This window comes from Oratosquilla oratoria, chromosome 12 (assembly GCF_046742065.1).
Source record: "Oratosquilla oratoria isolate Oo_2021 chromosome 12, ASM4674206v1, whole genome shotgun sequence".
In the NCBI taxonomy this organism is placed as follows: Eukaryota; Metazoa; Arthropoda; class Malacostraca; order Stomatopoda; family Squillidae; genus Oratosquilla; species Oratosquilla oratoria.
In genome coordinates this window covers 31,695,164-31,719,101 of record NC_134788.1, presented here as the reverse complement: position 1 = coordinate 31,719,101, position 23,938 = coordinate 31,695,164, and the positions used below count along the sequence as shown (strand labels likewise).

The window sequence follows — 23,938 nt, the reverse complement described above, 5'->3', positions numbered from 1 at the left end:
CCACAGGTTCCCATTGTTTTCAAGCTTTGCCGATCACACCCACCAAGTGTGATCGGCAAAGCTTGAAAACAATGGGAACCTATGGGAGAAAATATCCCCGCCACAAAACGCAGCCACTTGTGGCTCTACAAAAGTCGCCAGTGTGCTTAAGGCCTTACTGTTTCCCTCACATGTTAACACCTCGTGGATGAAAGGTCATTCATGTCCCTCCTCCCTAGTTTTTTTTTTTTTCATTGTTGTCTTTTTCAGGGTATAATACCCGCTCGGACCTCAACCTTGTATGTGGTCCGGAACAGTCCATACTCACGGATTGTCCACGCGATGCCAATGTTTGGCGGCGACACTCTTATCTTAGGGGAGGGGAGGAGGAGTGGGGGCTACCTCCTTATCCGCAGGCGGCGCGTGTACCCACAAGAAGCTGAGGGGGTTGCCTCGGAAGGAAAGGGTCGTGATAGACAGAGATCCATGAACGCACTCACGGTCAATACCTCTTATTACAAACAAATCCCCCTTTCATTTTCTTTAGGGCCCTTTTACACGGTCTAACCCGGTTTGTCAAACAATTGTTTGAAGTGATGTTTGAGAGTGTGAATGGGATATTTGGTTGTCAAACGTGTTTGACGACCAAATAACCCCGTTTTAAGCAGATATATTCTGTAGCATGACTGCGATTATTTTGTATATAAATTGGATTATATGTTCTCACTTGATTTAGTTCCTTTCAAAGTATTGGGCAAAAGTAATACTAATCTTACGTTCTTAAAGATTTACCCTCAATAACATGTTGAATATCATTCCATTTTTTTTCACTAAAGCCTTTTATTTAATTCTGAAAAAACTGCCACAGTATTACTGTTTTTTTCCACCCATTGAACACGATGCAGGTTTCTCGATCTCTGCAATGAAGTAATGAAAGAGGGTGAGTGAGGTGGGCCGAATCATCCTTCTTCCCCTCCCCAGGATCCGCCTCTGCTGGGATATATACGACGTCTGCACTCCCCTGTAATGCGTGGGGGAAATGTGCGAAAAAGTCGTAACTGTGAGTTTATGTTTATAGCGCACCCGTTTCATTGCCTGCATCCAAGCCTCCTCTCCTCCATTCACCTACCTTATCCTCTCAAATTCCGCCAACCCAGAAGGTATGAGAAAGACCTAATCTTTCGAATGCCTGAAATACATGTTCCCATCGATTCTGCTGAGATGTTTACTGATGATCATAAATGTTAAAGGCACATTGGGATTTCGCGGACTTCGCCAGCGCCGTCCGTTCAGAGTTCGTTTGACTTCCAACGCCTTCGGTTACAACATCTAATTTTTCGAATGTACAAATATCAAATTATCTTTCCGCCATATATCGCAAAGCTGAATGATGAACTAAGAAATTGTAAACTCATATGTTAAACGTTATGTTGGAATGTTATAGGATAATCTTGATTTCTATAAACGAAGTCATATTCTAGTTATTCAAATGGAGGTTGGAGGTAGGATATGCGAGGAAAAATAACCCAGTGTGATAACCCCCTGTGCATTGACGAATGAAACCAATATTATTGATATAGATCATGATAGTTTTGCTGTTGGTTTGCGAATGGCTTTAGTGAAGCTTTGTTTCATTACGTTTCTATGATAGATCCAACATAATTTCCACCATTTCAAATTAGATTTGGTAATAAAGTAGAGCCAATAATGACAATTGAAAATTTTCTCGCTATCTAATGCTATTATATTCTATCCATTCTTCAAATTGTAAGAGAAATGCATAAGTAATTTTGAAGGAGTATAATAAGATTCCTCGTTCTACTACTTCACATTGGTCGAGTAAGATTATCGCCAACCGTTGTGATTTTGAATGGTTAGAAGAAAACTTTGGCTGCAGTAATCTAAATTTCCATAAGAATATTTCAACATTGTGTCTAACTTTTGTAAATATTTACTATCTCTTAGTTTGCTATTCAGTCTCTCAGTATATGGTGAAAAGACAGTATGACGTTTGGATATTCAAAGAGCAGAATATTATAACCGAAGTCATTTTCACTCACACGAACTCACAACGGCTGGCGAGTATCGGTCCAGAGTGAAGTTGTCTGAAGAGGAATGGGAAAATTGACAAAAAAAAAAAAAAACATAAACACAGCGTTCAGTCAAGTCTAACGAAGGTGGGATTTTGTATTCCACATAATATAGGAGTAATTTGAATACGGTTTTCCAAGTAAGTAGTATTTGGATACACAACATGAACACATTTAAGTAAACAAATTGGCTAGTTGTATATTATTAATAAGGACTGCAAACAGCAGATAAATGTAGAGAAATTTTGAGTTTTCGATGGTCACCACATTGTGACTGTCCTGTGTTATGTGAAAGTATACGTTGTTATAAGAAGCGTTCTGGGTTAAGATAAGTGAGCAGTAAGTAAAATCAAGGTTATGTGGTTGAAATGAGATTTACTTCATGGCTAGTGTTGTCAGCTAATTTGCAATATATATATATATATATATATATATCTATCTATATATATATATATATATATATATATATATATATATACATACATATGTATATACATTAAATTTTTTGTCTTAAGAAAAATAAATGAAGCCACATTAGCACAGTGTACTCAACCTTTTTTTTTTTCTTTAATGGATGGACTTGGGATTTGTAAGGAATTGTCAATTGAAGGTATTATTTCAGTATCATGCAAACACGTTATTCACTTTCGTTTTTGCATTTTAATTATTTTTCCTATGGAATGGTTACATTAGGTTAGGTTAGTTAAGGATAGGTTAGGAGCTATTGTACATCAGTTTTATTTAAAGTTATGCTTGCATGATTCTGGAATTTGACCAATTTTACCATTCTTCTATGCAATATTGAAAACTAGAATATTATTATTATTTTTTTTAATCAAAACTATGGTGATATTAAAGTTGGCACTGGCTTGTTATTTTCACAAAGAAATTTTCCATAAAAATGAGTCACCTTTGAGGCAGGATTTATTTTATACCTGCTCCTGAACCAAATCCAATGTGCTAATTGGCAAGAGTCGCATTTTCACACCACTATCCTTTATTTTCTAACGGACCGTTCTTCACCACCCAAAAAATCCGATCCTACGAAGGCAGGTGGTCTTTTCTAGATAGTCCATACCATAGTCTCTACAGAAGGAGTCTAAATATGAGTACTCAGAGTAAGAGCCTAAACTTTCACCAGTCTATACATACATTTTCATTGTTGTTTGGGTATGTGTAGTTTTTCTTCAGGTATTATGATTAAGTATGAATAACACTACTAGAACAAATTATTTTCTTAAGGCATTTTCCACCAAAAGTGTTTATTAAAAAGTAAGGAGGGCATGAAGATATTGAAGCCCTTATAAGTCTCTGAATATGCATACAGACACACACACATACACACACACACACACACACACACACACACACACACACACACACACACATACACACACATACACACACACGCATGAGTTTGAAAGCAAACTAGACACTGCGAGATACAAAAGCAGGACACCACATGCATAGCTCCCCTTCCTGCAAAATACAACTAGGTAAACTAGGTAAATACATACACACACAAACACATATATATATATACACATGTATACACACATATATATACACACACACACATAGTCTGCACTCCTTATAAATAAGTTGGCCAGTTTAAAGTTTATATAAAAAATTCACTCATAGCTCCCATTCCATAAAAAAGTGTAGGAAAACAGCCAATGCATTAATTTTATGTATCTTTTATAATGGAGGTGGGCTATGGACAGAGAAACAAAAGGAACAAATATCAAGTTGTTTATAAGTCTCTCAGATGCAACTCTTTATATTTATCATTGGATAAATGATATAATTCTGAGTATTTTGAGTCCCATAAATATGTACTGCAAATTAGTAATAATGTCAGTAGTGATTATTTAATATCTAGTTTTTTTGTTTTGTTTTTATTTTTGGGGGGAGGCGGAAGGGGCAGAGGCTGCAGTGGAGAATAGTCAACTGTACCTAATGTAACCCAACCTAACCTAGTCATCATCATATCTTGTCGCACCAGAACCGTGTCCATATAAGGGCAGTTTTATTTGCTTCCCTAAGGTCTTGGTCGGAGCAATGGGGACTCAATGGACATTCCCGGAGGACATGGACCATCGTCTGTACTTCGCCACAGGGACCTAGTGATTGTAAAGATGTTTCCTAGAGAATAATAAAAAAAAAAAGGCCCATCACATTCTATTTGTTGATAGCTTCCTCATTCCTCAAAACATGAAGTGGAAATACTGCACATGGCTGACAATGTTGGTCATTCAGTGAGAGATGTGTTGCTTGGGTGAAGAAACTATGGACAAGTATTTCTTTTTTGTGGGCAGCAGTGTATAAATATCTGGCCAAATACTGAAAGGAATTTGCCTCCTATCTCAGGCCATTTCACCTACTCTTTAACATATCTTTGATGTGTGGGTGTGCTACTCTGCATTGCAGTCCTGCCCCCCTTGAAAAAAATAAAAATAAAAAATACTGCCAACATTATTATTGATTTGTGGTACACTTGTCCTTCTATTTAATGGTCCCCAATGCAATTGATCCTCTGTTTGGTGGAAAAAAAAAAGAAAAAGAAATCCTGTCTGTCATGGGGAAATCATCTGTTGCTGCATACAGTTTTTCCAATCCAAATCATTCATTTGCTATTGTGCAATATTTTGCAGTGATACATCAACATATACTGTACCATGCCACCCAAGAAAGAACTTAATTTCTGTTGTGTGAGGTAAACGAATCTATAATACAATATTACCATATTATTTTCAGTCACAGTAAATGGTACCAAATTGCCAACAACAGTCAGTTGTCTGTTATTTACCAATACAATCCATTCTGTTTACATTTAGTAGGAATTTATTTGTTTTTGTTTTGTCATCGTTTGTCTGATTTTCATATATCATTAGTTATATGTTAATTCATTATTATTTACTATTTACCTGTTTGTTTATTATTTAACTATACCTATCCATTTATTTATGTATTTTATTTGTTATTTACATTGTTATTGTTTTTTATTTATTAATCTATTATTATGATTTTTTTTGCATCCGACCTAGATATGGACCAAAAGGTCTCCTGTTGGGATGCTCTGCCTTTGTAATGGACCAGCGCTTATGTGCATTTGTCCATTAAATGGAGGGTTGAGAGTGATTGTTCATGGAGTTTGAAATACTCAGAATGATAAGAGCCATCCAATGATATGGATAAGAATTGCATCTGTAAGACTGGCAAAGGACTAAAAAGATACAAAATATATATATATATATATATATATATATATATATATATATATCAACACATATATGAAAATAAAGAGACTAGACTACTGCAAATACTCCCGTGTTAATTTGTTGAAATCATATTTGGTCTTTTTTTTAGAAAACATTGACATGTACTCTATGTATGATCATTATTTTTTTCTTCCTAGGTCCAAGGAGATATATAGAAAATGTCCAAATCACCAGAGTTACCTTACGGAAACCAGTTATATGAATGGAAGAAGTCTACTAACAATGAAGATATGTGGAAGAAAAGTGTGACAAAGAATGATACAAAGAGTTTGGTGTGTGACTCCCTGCCTCCATCATCTGCTGCATCAGTTAATATTCCTGAACTTGTGGAGAGTTTTGAATGCAAGATTTGTGAGTCCTCATTTTATACATCATCTGATCTAAAGAAGCATGTGCAAACTCATACCGATGAGAAGCCTTTCAAATGTAGCCTGTGTGATTTTTCATGTTCGAAATCATATGCTCTTACAAGGCACATACTCGTTCACACGGGCGAGAAGCCTTTTAAATGTACCATGTGCGATGCGTCATTTGTACGAGCTACCTATTTAAGGAATCACATGTCCAAGCATACAGGAGAGAAGCCGTATCCTTGTACCCTGTGTCCAGCCTCCTTTTCTCAGTCAGGGGGTCTGAAAGAGCACATGTTTTCTCATCCAGGCGAAAGGCCGTACAAATGTAAACTATGCGAGGATTCATTCTTTACAACTGAAGAGTTAAAGATTCATATCCATGCCCATACAGGTGGGAAACCTTTTAAATGTAATCTTTGCGAGTCGTCATTTGCGAAGTCATCGGATTTAAGGATACACACGCTTATTCACACTGGGGAGAAGCCGCACAGTTGTTCTGTATGTAATACTTCGTTTGTCCGATCGTCACACTTGAAGATTCACATGAGGAAGCATACGGGTGAAAAACCGTACAATTGCACGTTCTGTCCAGCTTCGTTCTCTCAGTCAGGTAGTTTGAAAGAGCACATGTTTACCCACACGGATGAAAAACCTCACAAATGCAACCTTTGTGAGGCTTCGTTCAATCATGCGTCCAGTTTGAAGAGGCACGCTGGGGTGCACACCGGCGAAAAATATCACAAATGTAACTATTGTATGGCTTCATTTTCAAGGCCGTCTTTACTCTCACGGCACATACGAACTCACAAAGAAAAGCCTCATAAGTGCAGCATTTGTGAAGTTTCGTTCAATGACGCAATGTCCTTGAAATTTCACAGTAGAACTCACACCGATGGAAAGTTCTATCCATGTAGGTCATGTAATTTTGTTTCTTCTCGTGAGATTAATCTGAAAAGACATACGAAACAAGCACATGTTAATAAAAAGTCATCTGGTATTCCTGTTACTACGGCTCCAAATAGCAAAGCATCGGATTCAGCTAAGACGCAAAATACAGGTGAGAGCGCCAGTGGCTACAACGAATGTGATATGGAAATGTATGGAGATTACAGTTCTGAAACTTCTGCCAGATGTCACAATGATGAGAATCCCCATGAAAATGACAATTTCATTGATCCAGAGGGGTATGGAGACTGCAGTCCCCATAATAGAGAGGTATATGAACAGCACAGTTCTGAAACTCCTGATAATATTGGTGAATATTCTCATGAAAATAGTCATTTTGTTGAGTTGCCTTGTGGCTCTAGCAGTCTTCCAGAACATTCAGTAGTACCTGGTAATAAACCAAATGGCCCTATGAAGATTAAGGAGGAACCTGAGGATACATTAGTGATCTGGACTGGAATCTCAGATAATATTATGTCTCAAGAGGAGAAGGTGAAGGTCAAAGCAGAGAAGGGTAACCCAGACTAATAGAGAGAGCTTTTGGTGGGGAACAGTTATTTCACTTCATGGTGCATGAAGAAAGGGATTCTGTCGCAGAAATAAGTTAGAAGTGGTTTTTCAAACAGGAAAAGTCACATTCAAATTCATCACTTTCTGGTGGAGGAAATCAAGTTAACTAAAGGTAACAAGTTTAGTAGTAGTTATCTTAGATAAGTATTTACAAAATTTTGTGTCCAGGAGTTAATGCATCTCACTGGAAAGAAATTTGTTCTGTTGATATTTAGTCAACAACCCATGAGAACTTATGTACTCGTGGTTGGTGCTGAAAATTCCAGGAACTAAGTGTAGTTCCCAATTTTTGTTGAGCATCTTTTATCATCTATGCTTATAATGGAAAGAACATAATATTATGGAAATGCTATCAGGACTACAGTGGATGGTGAAAATTACCTTCTACCTCAGTCACAAGTTGGGCCAACTCTAACCACCTCAACCAAAGGTGTGGCAAATGTATGAATATAATTGTCTGGCTGGAGCCTTAGAAGTGCAAGTCTCAAAGTATGGAATGGGTTAATAAATTTAGTTTTAACCTCATCCATTGAAATAATGATTCAGAACTATATAAAATAAATTGGCAACAAAGATATGTTTATCTGGTATTAAAGGAGTTAATCTGAGAATATATGATAAATGCAGGTCAAAGGTAACAGCTGCATTGGAAATATTCAGAATAGGTTTAAACCTTTTTTAGGTTAACCACAGAATATCCCATAACCACAAAAATGCTGCAGTAAAACATTCTTCAGTTACTAATAGCTACCTACTCTGAATTCAAATGATTTTTATCATAATATATCTTATTAGAATAAAAAGATCTAAACTATGGTAGATTGATTTATGGAAATTTTGGCTTGAAGGCCAAGTGCCTAAACTATGGTAGAATCCAGTCTTATCTTAGAAAAACAAGATTTTCACAGGTTATCTGAAATTAACCAAGGTAGAGAGCAAAAAGGATATTGAAATATTAGTAACAAGGGACCAGTGAAGGTTAATTGCATGTGATACTGAGACTGAGAATCTCACTATTGTCTTCAAATCCCATTAGCACCCTTGCATTTATCTGGCTGTGCACTTCACTGGACCTGAAATCTTGGATTATCTTTAGGTAATTAGATGGAAAATCTGACAAATAGGGGTCATTCCCTTCAGTCATTAGTATTACCACCTGATGAAAAAGACCCTTACAAGTACATATAGGAAGGTTTCCGGTCAATGAAACAATTATTACTAGAAATATGTGGGTGTATTGTACTCTGAGGTTGTGTGATGGTGTTTTTGCCTAATTAGATCTACTGTAATTGTAATGTACAGGGTAGAAGCTACACTCACGAGGTCCTGTTTCTGTGACTTTAATGCTCAAACTTGGCTTTAAATTCATATATTCATTTTAGACTTCATATAGGCTATTCTGCAAATTAATGCATCAACATGGTAATACATATATTATTTGGGAGGGGGGCACCACTGCTACATGTTTAAGTTTAAGGTGGCTAAGATTTGGAATTACTTTCATTTCATCAGCCATACATTAAAAAAAAAAACAAAAAAAAAACTCAACTTACATGTCTCCAGTGGAATGTTTTTCAAGTGACACAACTAAAAACTGATGTCCCTTTCCTTGTTTTTGTAAATTTATTTTTTCATTGAATAATTCTGTGTGGGTTTGAGCACTTGTTGAACTTGCTAATTATATTCATGTGCTGTTCTATGGGAAGAACGTTTGCTTCTGAGTGGAGATAGTTTAATAGGCTTGGTTCACTTTACCAAATTCATAATTAGTGTCAACATGATGAAATGTCATCACTGGATTTGCTGTCTTGCATGTGCACTGAAAAATTGTATTCAAGGGGATTCATTGTCTTTAAAGGGTTATCACACTGGGCTTCACCAGTACAGACGTTTGAGAGCATGCTTGAGTAAAGACTTTGGTTACAATATTTTATTTTTCAAATCTAAATATGAATTTATCTTTTTGCCATATATAGCAAAGCTGAATGAACCAAGAGAAACCTATAGAAATGTTAGATGTACATTTGATACGTTCTTAAAAAAGTATATTTCTGTGATGTCATATTCTAGTTATTTGATCAAGTGGGGGTAGGATGTGGGAGAAAAAGAAGAGAAAAGAAAAAGCCCAGTGTGAAAACCCCATAAATTTTGAGAAGATAACATTCCTCTCAAACCCATGACCTCTACTTTTTCTAATCATGCTAATGATGTGCATGCAAAATTTGGTAGCAATATTATTTTTACATAACAGCAGCCTCTTCTGCCGTTTTCATCTTGTGGTAGTGTCACATCCTCTTTTTCTTAGTATTTTGTCAGCGATAGCACTTCTTTCCTTGAGGACAATATTGCACTAAGGTGAAGAGATTTAAGGAGTGATAGAAGTGATCAACACTCCTTTTGAGTGGAGATGCTACATGATTCTGACCTGTAGGGTTGTCACATAATTCCCCGAAATATGACTGCATCAATTTTATGCAGTAACTACCACTTTTGGGGAGTGTTAAAATTTCATGGAGACTTTCACTATATTCTGTTAACAAAATCATTTCCACTTTAGCCTGTCAGCAGTAAAAACATTCCTGCAATCTTGCCAATAGCTTCATCCATTGTGTATAATGCACTGCTAACAGTGCATCTAGTGCATGACTGTACACTCAAGATGGGCTGCACCAACAAAAATGTGATAATCAAAAGAAAGATGTCATTACCATTGCTAAAAGTTGGACCTATACATGTGTGCAGCATTGATATAAAAATGTTGAATGTTTTGGGGTTAAACTTATTTCCAGCAATACCAACAACTTTTGTCCAGTCAATCTGTGTCCCCAAGTCTCTTGGACCAAGATGCTAATGTTATATCCTACAGTGTATCAGTTGCTTTGCCCAGTAAGTCTTGATGATGGACAAGTTCTGCTGGTGCTTTATAAAAATTTGACATAATCCAGTTTTTGATAACTTACAATTAGGTTATTTCTCAATTCAGCCAACAATAGGAATGTCATATTAGATATTGTGAAGATCAAGGTACTAGAGTATGAGAAAAATGTTATCATGATCTTGCTGTTTTGTAAATACCAAAAACTTTTCTTGAACTGTTGCAATTACTTGCATTAAAGCATAATTTTATATATATATATATATATATATGAGAGAAATTCGCTAGTAACAGCTACTGTCATAAAATTATCGATATATATATATATATATTAGTTTTTAGTTTTACCAGTGAAAAGAAAAAAAAAAAAAACAGCAGATCTGCAACACCATGACATGAGTGTGAAGTAGTCATATAGCATTAATGATAAAACCAGCACACCTCCAAACAATGTGGCATTTGATGCACTCTAAGGAGTCCAGTCTGGGTGTGGCATATCTTGCGACTTACTACTAGACATTCTGCCAAATAAACCTTGGTGCTCTTTATTTTATTTATTTCTTGTGTATAGTAAAGACAGCTCTATAGTACAACAAGTATAATTTTTTAGGATTAAAACAATGATTTGAATAAGTTCTACAACTTGTGGCAGTGCTTTTACCCCCATGTTGCAACGCCAAGGTGTCACAGGTGGGATGGGGGTGGATAAATGTTATATTCCTGAAAAGTTATACTTATTAAACAGTTTCCTTTATATAAATACCATATACTTGGGAAATAAGAGGCATGTACTGAGGTTGGTTTGGCACAACATATGACACCCTAAACACTCCACAGAGTGCACAGACTATAGTGCTGTGTCTTTTTTTATCTCAAAAGATCCATCATTTAGTTCTGTTGAGTGTTCAAAGCTTGTACAGTATGTGCATCATTAAAGCATGATGAAGAGTTAGCTATGTTTTACTGCCCATAAGTAGTCATGTACATTTGTAATTACTTGCTTCCTGATTCAGCACATGCCAGCACAACAGATTTGATTCTCTACTACCTTCTGTGGAGGTGAACACTAGAAGGGCTTTGTATCAGGTACAATTGTTTGCTCTAATCTTACCTGCATTGAGTACTTAATGTATATATATATATATATATATCGCTTCAAAACCTGCTTATCAACTAACCAGAGGATTTGAAATTTTTGGTTAATTGCACAAAAAAGAAGTAAAGTTCTAGTATTTTTTCCCAAACATGTCAGGGACAGTGATGAGTCTTGCCAGTTGCGGTCTTGCAAGATGGATGACAGAGAATGTCATTTTGATACTCGCCATTCTCAAATTTCATGAACCCATCACCCCAACAAGAGCTGAAACTAGGTTTCCAGACAGGATTTTAGATATGTCCTTTTTTACTGCATTCTTTCAACATTTTACCACATGTAGAACAGCTAACCATCAAATTTTTTTCCCACTACAGAGACTATGTGTCCTCTGCTTATAATAAGAAATCCAGGCTCATAATCAAGAGCAGCTACGTGTTTCCTACAGGCCTCCCTCCAACAAGTGAGCCTGGTAGGGTATATCAGCATATGTATTTCTTAACTAGACAGGAAAGAAGAGTTGGTTAAGAAAATAAAGTTAGGAAGAAAGTACAGTGGGTTTTTAAAGAGGGGAATGACACCTTTTATAGCAATGTGTTTTGAGCTAAGCTAGCCTTTACATTAATTTCATATTGCGTAGCCTAATCATTCAGACTGGTCATGGATGTATATTTTGGTAGTGGAGGTGAGCTATGGGATTTGGGTGGGCTCCTTGGCAACCATGCAGGGGGATGCATTTTGTCTTACAGTTGGCATCCTTTCAAGCCCTGGGGTTTTGAAGTCCTCCAGCAGTTTCTCCCAGATTTGACCCACCATGTGGTAAAATCTGATGTTCAGTGTTTTTTGTTTATTTATTTATTTATTTTTTTCCTTCTATGGTTTCTTAATATGGTGGGGTATATCCACTGGCGAATCTGAAGTTTATTTTGAAAGCTTTGTAGTTTCTGAAGCTGGGTTTTGGATATGGTGTTGAGAGGGACATGTGAATATTCTATTACAGGTTTTAATAAGGGTTTGTGTAGGTGTGCACCTAGTTTTTCTCCACCACAGCTTCCTAGTTTTACTGTGATGACTTTTGCTTCTTTTAAAATGTTGCTGACAGGTGTCTATGTCCTGTTGGGTCAGTTTAGATACCAATAAATTGTCAGTCTTTGAGTACTTTATGGTTTCACTTCCTACTGATATTGGTGTTGGCACTTTGTAATTGGTACCACTTCAAATTTGGATTTCCATTTCTCTTCAACATTCATGATCTGGTTGATTGTCCTTTCCATTTGCCTTGGCATTATTTTGGATGATCTTCCTGATTAGATAATGATTTGTTATCTGTATACATTATGTAGTCACATTTTGCTAGGGGGGTAGGAGGGAGGTCTGATGTATAAACCATGTAGTGCTGGTGATAGACACGATCTGTTAAGGAGAAAGTGATCACTTTGGTCTTTTTATAGTTTGATTCTTGCTGTGCATCCCATTAGGAATCCATGATTTTATTTCAGCCTGTCATGCCAAACTTATCGAAGGCTATGCTGACCATCTCGAGTAAAAATGTGCAGTGGTGTTATGCTGTCATTGCATTGGCTATCTGCTCATATGATCATGCATGATGGTTGTTCCTTTTATTAGTTGGAATCTGTACTGATGAGAGTTGTATGCCTCTTTCTCTTTGAGATACTGCCGCTGTCTCATGTTATTTTTCCCAGTATCCTTGCCAGTACATTTGGCTACCCCCCATGTAGGGGGAAAAAAGCCTTTGGTATATGTATGTATGTATCTTTGCCAGTAGCGGTTGTAGCATAATGTATAATTTATGACTACGTATTTACCTATCCATGATCTACAGCACAGCAAGTGACCATGCGCAAATATGTCAGTGCAACATATATAACTATACATATATTCTGACTTTTTATATATGAATATTATAGAATAGGTTCCCCTACCACAAATTTGAACTACTGGGTCTTCTGACTAGAGGTCTTTCTGAGTATAGGACGGACCCCCTTGAATTACTCAGATAATTAGGTGGAGACTATTGCCCTCCACCAAATCCCCATTTATGGATTATAAAAGGCTATCATCTATCACAAAATTATCTTGTAAAATTCACACAAAACAACAATTTCAAAAGAACAAAAGGAGACATCAACACTTCACCTAGCAAGAGGGTTTTGTCTCAGGAGTTACAAGATAATAACAAGCACATGTAAAACTACTGCTTGACACTGTGAACAAGCTCTTCTTGACACAAATCATAACAAAACAATACCATTCAGCAAACACATTGGATTTATTTTATGTTAACAATGACCAAATCATATAGCATCTCATAAGTCTTGGAATGACTTTGTTGGAATGTGAGAGTTGTCTCTCATAGGGTAAAATAAACACTTCTGAATATATTATTATTGATATATTTACAGTAACACAAACTACAACAATGACTTGTACTCCAAACAATGCTAAGGTAAACAGAACAGTATCCGTCATGAGATGCATATAATATGCACCAGTAACAATATTCTCTAATATTCTAGTAGGTTTTCCATAATTACATAAACACTTATTAATTCAACAGAACATTTAATATTTGATTATGAACATGCAAAAATGCAATTACACAATAGCCCAAGGAAAAATCCCATTGGGACAACGGTAAAACGGGAGGACACAGAAAAAAACTGAAAAAAGATAGTTATAGATAAAACTTGAAAAGGAAGTTTCCCACACAGAGCGATTAATACATGGAACAAATTAGACAACAAAACAGTATGTGCAAACACTATACAAGATTTTAAGATAAAACTTAATGCGGAGAGATACAAAGACGGGTCACCACGAGCATAGCTCCCCTCCCATATATTACAACTAGGTAAATACAACTAAAACACCCAACATTTACATCTGACAGTATATGTGTGTGATGACTCATCCACCAAACAGGTCTACAACAGTGGATCAATACTTGATAAGTGAAAATCCCATCATACAGAAAAGTTAAATCATCCAGGTCACACGGGGGAGACCTCTCACCAGCATGGGTCATCACAATATATGAGATCAACCTTTCATGAGAAAGTGTCACTACAAGACATTTGAAAAAGTCCTTCATGAGAAAGCTGAAAAGACTTCATTTCTGTATGGGTCACCAAGTGATGTGAGAAAGCTGCATTGCACAAGTAAGTCACACTTCAAAGGTTTCTTTCCAGTGTGGGTTAGCACATGATCTTTGAGATGACTCTTGAGAAAGTTGCATCACACACGTTACATTAAAGAGACTTGTGTCCAGTGTGGGTCACCTTATGTCGTTTGAGATGACTCTCTCGTGCAAAAGCGGCACAACAGAGGTCACACTTGAAAGGCTTCTCTCCAGTGTGAGTCATCATGTGATATTTGAGATTACCCTTGTGTGAGAAAACTGCATTACAAATGTCACACTTGAAAGGCTTCTCTCCAGAGTGGGTCATCATGTGATATTTGAGACCACTCTTTCCTGAGAATGCTGCATCACACAGGTCACATTGGAAAGTTTTCTCTCCAGTGTGGGTCACTATGTGATTTTTGAGACCACTCTTTCGTGAGAAAGCTGCATCACACAGGTCACACTTGAAAGGTTTCTCTCCAGTGTGGTTCATCATGTGAGTGTTGAGGGCACACTTTTCCGAGAAAGCTGCATCACACAGGTCACACTTGAAAGGCTTCTCTCCAGTGTGGGTCATCATGTGTCGTTTGAGATTTTTTTTTACTAAGAAAGCTGCATCACACAGATCACAATCAAAGGGCCTCTCTCCAGTGTGGGTTATCAAGTGATATTTGAGATTAGTCTTTCCTGAGAAAGCTGCATCACATTGGTTGCACTTGAAAGGCTTCTCTCCCGTGTGGGTCATCATATGTCGTTTGAGGTGAAAATTTTTTGAGAAAGGTGCACCACACAGGTCACACTTGAAAGGCTTCTCTCCAGTGTGGGTCATCATGTGATATTTGAGACCACTATGTCCGGAGTAAGCTGCACTGCACAGGTTACACTTGAAAGGCTTCCCTCCCGTGTGGATCATCACGTGTCGTTTGAGATTACCCTTCACTGAGAAAGCTGCATCACACAGGTCACACTTGAAAGGCTTCTCTCCAGTGTGGGTCATCAGATGAGATTTGAGGGCCCTCTTTTGTGAGAAAGCTGCATCACACAAGTCACATTTGAAAGGCTTCTCTCCAGTGTGGGTCATCAAGTGATATTTGAGATGACTCATTATATAAGTATGCCAAAAATGCTGCACCAGATTCTTTTTATTATATGATGAATATACAGAATCTCTGGACACCTTTTCCAATGAAACATTGATATCTGCCCTTGTTCTGAAAGAAAATAATAAATTCAACATCTACCTTGTTGGGAGCATGAAATAAGTGTAACACGAGAGTGTTGACAGGTTTCTTGTGATGTCACAGGTCATGTGCCCACTGTGGGGTCAGCCATATTGGACATTTCGCATGAGTTATAAACATAGGGATACTTGGAAAAGAATTTGGAGTTTATCAGAAAAGTGGGGATCTGTTGTAATAAAAGAAGTGTTTACACCTCTCATTTTATCGTTTCCCTGCTGACACTAAGAGGAGAGATGGATTGCAGCTGTGATGAGGGAAGGATGGGTGCTCATTTCATATCTGGTTGGCATTTCATTTCTTAGGTGACACAATTTGTCAAAAATAAAATTTAATATAAATCTTAAACCTCTGGAATTGCAATGTAAGTTATATTGGAGGGAACCTGGTTTACACACTATTTTGCTGGTACATACATACACAGAGGCTTTTTCCCCCTTACAAGGGAGGTAGCCAAAAAGAAAAAGACACAAATCATTCCCACCCATTCCATCCCCACACTCCACCCTCCCTCTTATCTTAGCACCTCCTGGATGACGGGTCATCCCTGCACCCTGTCCACTGCCCTGGGTCAGAGGCAGTGTCGCAAGGCACAGCACATCCACAGCGAGGCCGCTTCATTAAATTGGCGACCCCCCTCTTCATCCCTCCATGCAGAGGAGAAGACGGGGAGAAATCTCTTCGGGCTGCTTCAAATTTTGCTCACACATACTACCTCACCCCCCACCCATTTCACCTCATGCATCACAGCATCTTCCATATACAACTATTCTCCATTCACCCCTGTCTTCTGTCCTCTCCCGTCCTTCCTCAACATACATTCCCCTCTTCCCCAAAGCCCTCTTCACTCCATCCATCTCATCCTAGGATGTCCCCTCATGTTCACTCCCTCCACATCTGCCTTCCATACCTCTTTTACTAGTCTTTCTTCACTCATTCTTTCCATGTGTCCAAACCATCCTAATACTCTTTCATCAACCCTATCTCCCAACCCCCTTTCCACCCCTGTTCTCCTCCTCACCTCCTCATTTCTCAATCTATCCAGCCTAGTAACCCCCATCATACTTCTCAGACACCTCATCTCAAACACATTCAAACTCCTTCTCTCTTCCTCTCTTATGTTCCATGTTTCTGCCCCATACAGTGCTGTTGGCACAATCACTCCTTCATACAGTCTCCTCTTTGCATCCATTCCCAAATGTCTATTCCTCATTACACTTTTTAATCCACCAAGGCATTTACTCGCTTCTCTCAATCTACATTCTACCTCCACCTTTTCCTGCCACATTTTCATCCAAGTATCTAAATCTATCCACTTCCTCCACTCTCCCTTAATGCTCACTTCCAGTCTGCTGCCACTCTCACCCCTTGTACATCTCATCACCTTACTTTTACCCACATTTATCTTTAGCTTTCTTCTATCACATTCTCTCCCAAACTCTGTCACCAACTTCCTTAATTCCTCCTCCGATCCTGCCACAAGCGCAGTGTCGTCCGCAAACAACAGCTGGCTCACCCCCCAGTTTTCTCCATTTTCTTTAACCATCTCCAATCTCTGACCCACTACTCTTGCATTTACCTCTCGCACTACCCCATCCATATAAGTTGAACAGCCAGGGCGACATAACGCATCCTTGACGAAGTCCCACCTTTACCTCGAACCACTCACTCTCTCCATTTCTAATCCTGACACAAGCTCTACTACTCTCATAAAAACTCTTGACAGCTTCTAGAAGCTTTCCTCCTATCCCATATATCTGCATAACCTCCCACAGTGCCTTTCTGTCTACCCTATCATAAGCCTTTTCAAGATCCATAAAAGCCAAAAAAAACATCCTTCCCCTTTCCTATAGCTTTCTCACATATTTGTCTTACCACAAAGATCTGATCTACACAACCTCTACCCGTCCTAAATCCACACTGTTCCTCACCAATTACTCCCTCTGTTCCTCTCCTAATCCTCTCAATCAAGATCCTCCCATAAGCCTTCCCAACTACACTTAACAAGCTAATCCCTCTGAAACTACTACATTCACACTTGTCCCCTTTTCCCTTGTAAAGTGGAACTATACAGGCACTCCTCCAATCCTCCGGCACTCTACCCTCTCTCCAGCACACATTAAATAACCTCACCATCCAGTCCACCATCACTGTACCTCCTTTTTTTTTTAAACATTCTGCATGGCATCCATCCAGACCAGGTGCCTTACCTGCTTTCATCATCTTAACAACTGCCTTCACTTCATCCTTCCTTATTTCTCCTCCATTTTCCTCACTCATCACGGTCACTTTCTTAGCATTTCCCACTGCAACTGTCTTTCCCTCCCTATCCTCCTTCACATTTAGCGACTCCCTAAAATATTCTGCCCATCTTACCCTTACTGCCTTCTCTTCCATTATCATCTCTCCATCTGCACCTTTTACCTTTTCTTCTCTACTTGATTCGCCTCCTCTTCCTCTCTTAATTTCTTTCCAAAACATCTTTTTATTACTTTCAAAATTTTCTGTCATACTCTTACCCCACTTCACATCTGCTCTCCTCTTTGCCTTCTTTACCTTTTGCTTTACTTCTCTTTTCTTTTCTTTGTACCTCTCATATGACTCCCTCGTCCTATTTTGTAACCAAACTGTGAAAGCTCGCTTCTTCTCTTCTACAACCTTCTTTGTTTCCTCATCCCACCATTCACTACCCTTCCTTCTATTTCCTCCTATCCTTCTTGTTCCACACACCATCCTTGCACACTTTGTGACTCCCTACTTGAACCATCCCCATTCATCCTCCACACCTAACTCTACTCTAGCCTTCACTCCCTCCCACTCCTCCTTCAACTTCTTCTTGTACTCCTTCTCCTTTTCCTTTTCTGGTAATTTTGAAATGCTACAGAAAGTTGACACTATTGAAGTGCATAAAATATGTAGGCGTGAGTACATAGAGAAGAATATAGCCAGAGATGAAAACAAGAAAAGAGAAAATTCACAAGAAATACAGCAGACCATGAGATTAGAAGAAAAATTCTATTTCAGAGGCAAGTGATTGTTCTGTGGTGATATATGTAATGTTGCATCAGAAAAGAAAAAGAATGTGGACAAATGCAAAACAATTTGGGAAGTTAGAGTTTTGCATTTGAAACAGAAAATTTCAGACTTTGCTGAACAAAGACAAGATGAATGGGGTGAGAAAGTACCCAAACGAGTTAACAGTGTCCTATGTATTGTTGCTGAAGAAGCGCATTATCATGAAGCGTGCTACACAAAGTTTTTTTGCACGACATCATCATCTTTAAAAAGAGGACGTCCAAAGGATGAACACATTGACAGTGCTTTTGAAAAATTGTGTAGGTACATTGATGATTCAGAGGAATGTCAATTCACTTTACATGATTTAATGAGAAATCTTGAAGAAAATATGCCAGAAAGTTAATCTGTAACAGAGAAAACATTGAAAAATAGGTTAATGAGCACATATGGAGATGGAGTTATGTTCTGTCAAATGAAGAAAAGACCAACTAGTTTGTTTCCGTGGTTCTGGAAGACAATTGATCAATACCTGGTACGCAGAGAGAGAGGGAAAAGTGAGAAGGATGAAAGATTAAGAATTGTAAAACCTGCAGCAACAGTAACTCGTGAGGATATGAGAACAAGTCCTTACACTATCACAGAATATCCAGATGCTACAGACTTTATGAAGAATGCAAACGATGGAGTGCCTGAGACTCTGCATGCCTTTTTAGAAAGTTATTCAAAAAGACAAAAAGAGTGAAAAGGAAAAACTAGAAAAGAAGTGTACAGCAATTGCCCATGCAATGATTACTGCAGCTCGTTCACGATCATTTTTGTCCTGCTTATTGCTTGGTTTGGCTGTGTTTTTATTTCGGAAAACTGGCTCTAGAACCATTGTCAACATGGTATCAAACTTTGGATTTTGTTCTGCCTATAATGATGGCATGCTGTTTGAGTCATCTGCTACAATTTCTTGGAAACCAGATGTGGAAGGAGATTCATTTTGTCAGTATGTATTTGATAATGCAGACTTTAACATTCAAACCTTGACTGCCAAGGGAACGTTTCATTCAATGGGTGGAATAAAGTGTGTAACTCCATCAAGAACTGTAAGAAGTCAGGAAATTAATAAATGACGAAGTATTCCATCCTCTAATGAGATCGCTGCAGCTGGACAAATTCAAATAAAAAAGTATGGAGGAAAACAAAAAGAAGGTTTGAATGCCTTAGAACTGGAAATTGTGTCTAACAGTGAAGCTGCACAGTGTGTTTCAACCCCAGCACCAAAGGATATTTTGTGGATGTATGGAAAATTTCTCCAAACCCATTCCTTCCCATCATGGCAAGGTTTCATGGAGGGTATAACACAAAGTCATTCTTATGATCAGTCAAAAATTCTTGCACTGCCTTTCATTAGCCTACCACCAACTGAGTACAGTACAGTGCTAAGTGCTTTAAACTATGCTGCCGAGGAAACAAAAAAATCAATGCAAATAACATGCTTTGTAACTTTTGACCAGCCACTCTACATCAAAGCTAAGTATATAGTGTCCTCAAGTCCAGATGGTGAACTTCACAATGTAATTGTAAGTTTGGGGGGATTCCATCTCCTTAAGTCTCATCCTGGGTCCATTGGATATATAATGGAGGGCAGTGGGATTTCTGAACTATGGTCAACTGTTTATGGTTCTTCATCAGTGCCACACATGCTGTCAGGTCATGCATATGCTTGAGCTATTAGAGCTTACATGCTGACATACTGTGCCCTGGCAAAACTCATACTTCAAGAAGTTGCTATTGACGATAGTGACAGACAACATGTAGAATAACTTCTTTCATCATTCAAGACCCATCCTCCATCATTCAGTGCAGTTGAAAGTGATGATGTTCTAAAAAGAATCCAAGTAAACTTGAATGATCACATCTCTAATATTTTGGAAAAAGGAAAGACAGGTCAGTTGTGGCTACAATATTTTGACCTTGTGACTGTTGCATTGCATTTCATTAAGGCATAGCGCATGGGAAACTGGAAGCTTCATTTTGTGTTAGAGTCGGGATGAGCTGTTCTGCAATGTGCTCCACATGCAATGGTCAGGCATGCATTAATTCTTCACCAGTCATGCAAGCTACTGACAACCTGGCATCAGACGACGAAGACGTTTTCCTGTAGTAAGAAAATATACTATGAAGGAGTGATTGTGCCAACTGTAGAACAAAATACAAGAGTGGATTAGGCCTACAGGGGATACCACTCGGAAAAAAAAAAACATGCCAGAAACACTACCGGTACGTCATGGGTGGTGTGGAAATGAGTCTACAATACATGCTATGTTCCTATACATCAATACTAAAATGCATCCTTACAAAAATATACCCCAATTACATTTACATGCGATTTTCACAAGAATTTATTCGTTTGACTGTGGCATGGATTTTTTTGCTTTTATTTACGGTAAAATGGTTCTACTTTCCAGTTTGATTCTGGAAAAAAAAAGATAATAATAATATAGAAGAAAACAAGGATACCATATGAATGAGAAATCTTCACTCAACAATATCATTTATATTGTATTTTGACGAGAAATTAGTAGTTCAACAGTTATTGAACAAAATGCAAGGGCGAAATGCATTATTCTACATATCAGCGAAAACGTGTCTCCTACTTTAGGGCTTATTTGTGCAAAAACTATAATATCTAAAGCAAAAAAAACCAAAAAAAAAAAACCACTGAAATAAAGTTGTGCGCAATTTAATTTTTCATTTTTTTTGGTCCCTATACCTTTTATCCATACGATGCACCCCTTTGGAGAAAAAAGAGTAAATATGGGGAAAAGTACCCTCCAAAGGGGGGGTTACCCCCCAAAATAGGGGGTTGCACCCATCTGACAGAGGGGAACTCTTTGAATCTTAGTTTTGTGATCCTTAAGGAGTCTTTCTACCAAATATAAAAACCTTATTATTTTTTTTCCCCTACTTGGCCTTTTTACATCTAATTTGCCTGTACTGCTAGTTGTATTATACAGGAAGGGGAACTAAGCTCATAGTAACCCTTCTTTGTATTTTGCAGCACCTTCTTTGTTTTTGAGTTCTTGTATGGGTTTTGCTCCACACATTATTGTTTCATCCAATTAGTTCCAGACATCCACAACTGTGTGTGGAAAACAATTTCTTTTTCAGATCTCTTCTATAACTATCCTTTTTGAGTTTCTTCTCATGTCCCCTTGTTTTTCTTTTATCCCACTTTTATAAGTCTTCTCTGTCGAGGAGGACTTCCATGTCTTTCATGATTCTGTAAATGGCCAATAGATCTCTCTCATCTTTGTTCCACAGTGTGTGTGTGTATGCGTGTGTGTGTCTGTGTGTGAAGGGGGGGGGATCACAGCTCTCAGACAGGGTTCTTGCAGACTTGCAAGATATTGGTGGTCCAAATATACAGCTCCCAAGATCCTAGGCTCCTATAGATAAGTCATGTACAAGGTTAGGTTAGGATACAATATGTAGCAAAATTTACCTTTGCTGGGTAGGTCTAAAAATGGACAAATATTGCAAAGCTTGAGTAACTTAGCATACCATCATAATAGACACACAAACAAACCACTACTCTTAACCATACATATTATAGAAATATTAAATATTAAAAGTAACCCTTAAATGATCATACCTTCAAAGCAGTATCAAATCATTGAGAAGACTTCTAATAAATATGTAGTCACATGTGTTTTAATTACTTAATTTTTTAAAACAAGTCAAAACTTAAATTCATACAATCCTGCATATATTGAAAGCATAACATGGTCATGTGTCCTACACAATTTATTGCTAAGACCACTGCCATTTTGAAAGTCCTCTTGATCCTATTTTCTAGAAATTGGTCAATACTTCCTGAAGCTCCAATATCTCACGCATGCGCCTTTCATTTTATTTTCTTATTTTTCTGAACTAAAGTCACTATTTAACCCAGGATGGCTTGTGTATAGAACAAAATGCCTATGTGAACCATCTCCCATACCCTCTGAGTGTGTACCTTGGTATGCTACTTTTTTTTCTACACCTAACAACCTGGATTTACTAGCATCCTGTTACCTCTCACTAGTCTCAGTCACGATGAAACCCTTGTTATCATTATATTTGAGTTGTGGCCACTAAGTAGCTAAACACAATGTAAATATAACGATGCGGGAAATGCTACACGATCAATATTGCAGACAAACAACAAATTTCACTATTAACCAAAATGAAGTATGGGAAGGGAACAAACAACTCTTATAAAAGAAAACGCTTAAAGGAAAAAGAAAGAAATATTCGAGCAAATGGGGTAGTGCAAATTAATTAGGATATAATGTAGCAAGAGTGGCTGAATAAATGCTACAATGAGATAGATGAAATGAGAGACAGAGATCAGTGTTCAAAGTAGGGGTACAATAGCACAGGTAGAAATCAATCTTTGCCAATGGGACCTTTCGCAGTCAGGCTCGTAGTTTCGTATTAGCGCTAGAATTTTCAATTATCTCAGATTTCATGAGGCAAAGGGGTGACTTAGCTAATTTGGAAACCGATATTTAAAAAAAAAATACGACATAAATTGCTGCATAAGTGGATTTAGAATTAAAAACATGACTCTTAATGTTATAGATTTTACTTACTGGTGTGTAATAAGGCTTTGTTAATTTAATTATACGATAAAATTAAAATAGGCAATTATTTTTACTGAAATAAGTATAAGCAATAAAAATTAGAGGATGTTGATTCCGGTCTTGCATTTTATCTGAGAGTGTTGAAAAATAATGGATATCACTGTCACGTCCTGTATATGAAGATAATCAGTGAGATGAAATATAACAACAGTGGTGGCGGACGTACGAGTATTTGATGCGCGATGTATTGAAGCGATGAGTTGAAAAACGTGACTTTCAATTCGTCGCAGCATCATGAAAGCAGTCATGGGGCGTACCGATTTCTAATTGCTGCGCAGTGTGTCAATAACAGTCGAAGGGAGAGGATGTACGCGCTCTGCTTCGCTCTTCTAGTTTCATACAATGGCACAAGCAACTTCCGCAAAGATGAGACATATAAAAAGTACAAACATCGAAAGCTGACTTATTTTCTTTAACAAAATGTAATGTGCGGAATGAAGACATTACCAAAAAACTTCATACACTGAAAACACAGATTCACAGGGAAATGACTACCATCAATGCATCAAAGAAGTCTGGTGCTGGCACGAAAAATATATACACTCCAAAGCTGTGGTGGTTGAATGATTAAATGAGTTGAGCATCGGTAGACATGCTCATCCCGTGAAAGCCAAATGATGACTGAGATCTGGTTGCTCGCGCAAGGTATTCGCAGTGATGCAGCCCGTCCGGACGCTA

At 37.8% G+C, this 23,938-nt stretch overlaps 2 protein-coding genes across 2 annotated transcripts; one reads left to right on the top strand and one right to left on the bottom strand.

Annotated features, from left to right (window-relative positions):
- The first annotated feature begins 2,072 nt into the window (after positions 1-2,072).
- On the top strand, positions 2,073-9,305 carry LOC143031225 (uncharacterized). The gene is made up of 2 exons (XM_076194797.1): positions 2,073-2,209; positions 5,488-9,305. Exon 2 carries the CDS (start codon positions 5,509-5,511, stop codon positions 7,174-7,176), a length of 1,668 nt encoding a protein of 555 aa, XP_076050912.1. The 5' UTR covers positions 2,073-2,209; positions 5,488-5,508; the 3' UTR covers positions 7,177-9,305.
- A 4,194-nt stretch (positions 9,306-13,499) lies between these two features.
- Positions 13,500-22,771, bottom strand: LOC143031246 (uncharacterized). Its single transcript, XM_076194833.1, has 2 exons — positions 22,650-22,771; positions 13,500-15,539 (listed from the first exon to the last, which is right to left on the bottom strand). The coding sequence occupies exon 2, from the start codon at positions 15,431-15,433 to the stop codon at positions 14,456-14,458; it is 978 nt and encodes a 325-aa protein (XP_076050948.1). The 5' UTR covers positions 15,434-15,539; positions 22,650-22,771; the 3' UTR covers positions 13,500-14,455.
- Between the last annotated feature and the right edge of the window lie 1,167 nt (positions 22,772-23,938).

What these genes read in the sequence shown, in the direction of transcription:
- LOC143031225 (XM_076194797.1), top strand. Translation starts at nt 5,509, where the DNA reads ATGTCCAAATCACCAGAGTTACCTTACGGAAACCAGTTATATGAATGG.
- LOC143031246 (XM_076194833.1), bottom strand. Translation starts at nt 15,433, where the DNA reads ATGAGTCATCTCAAATATCACTTGATGACCCACACTGGAGAGAAGCCT.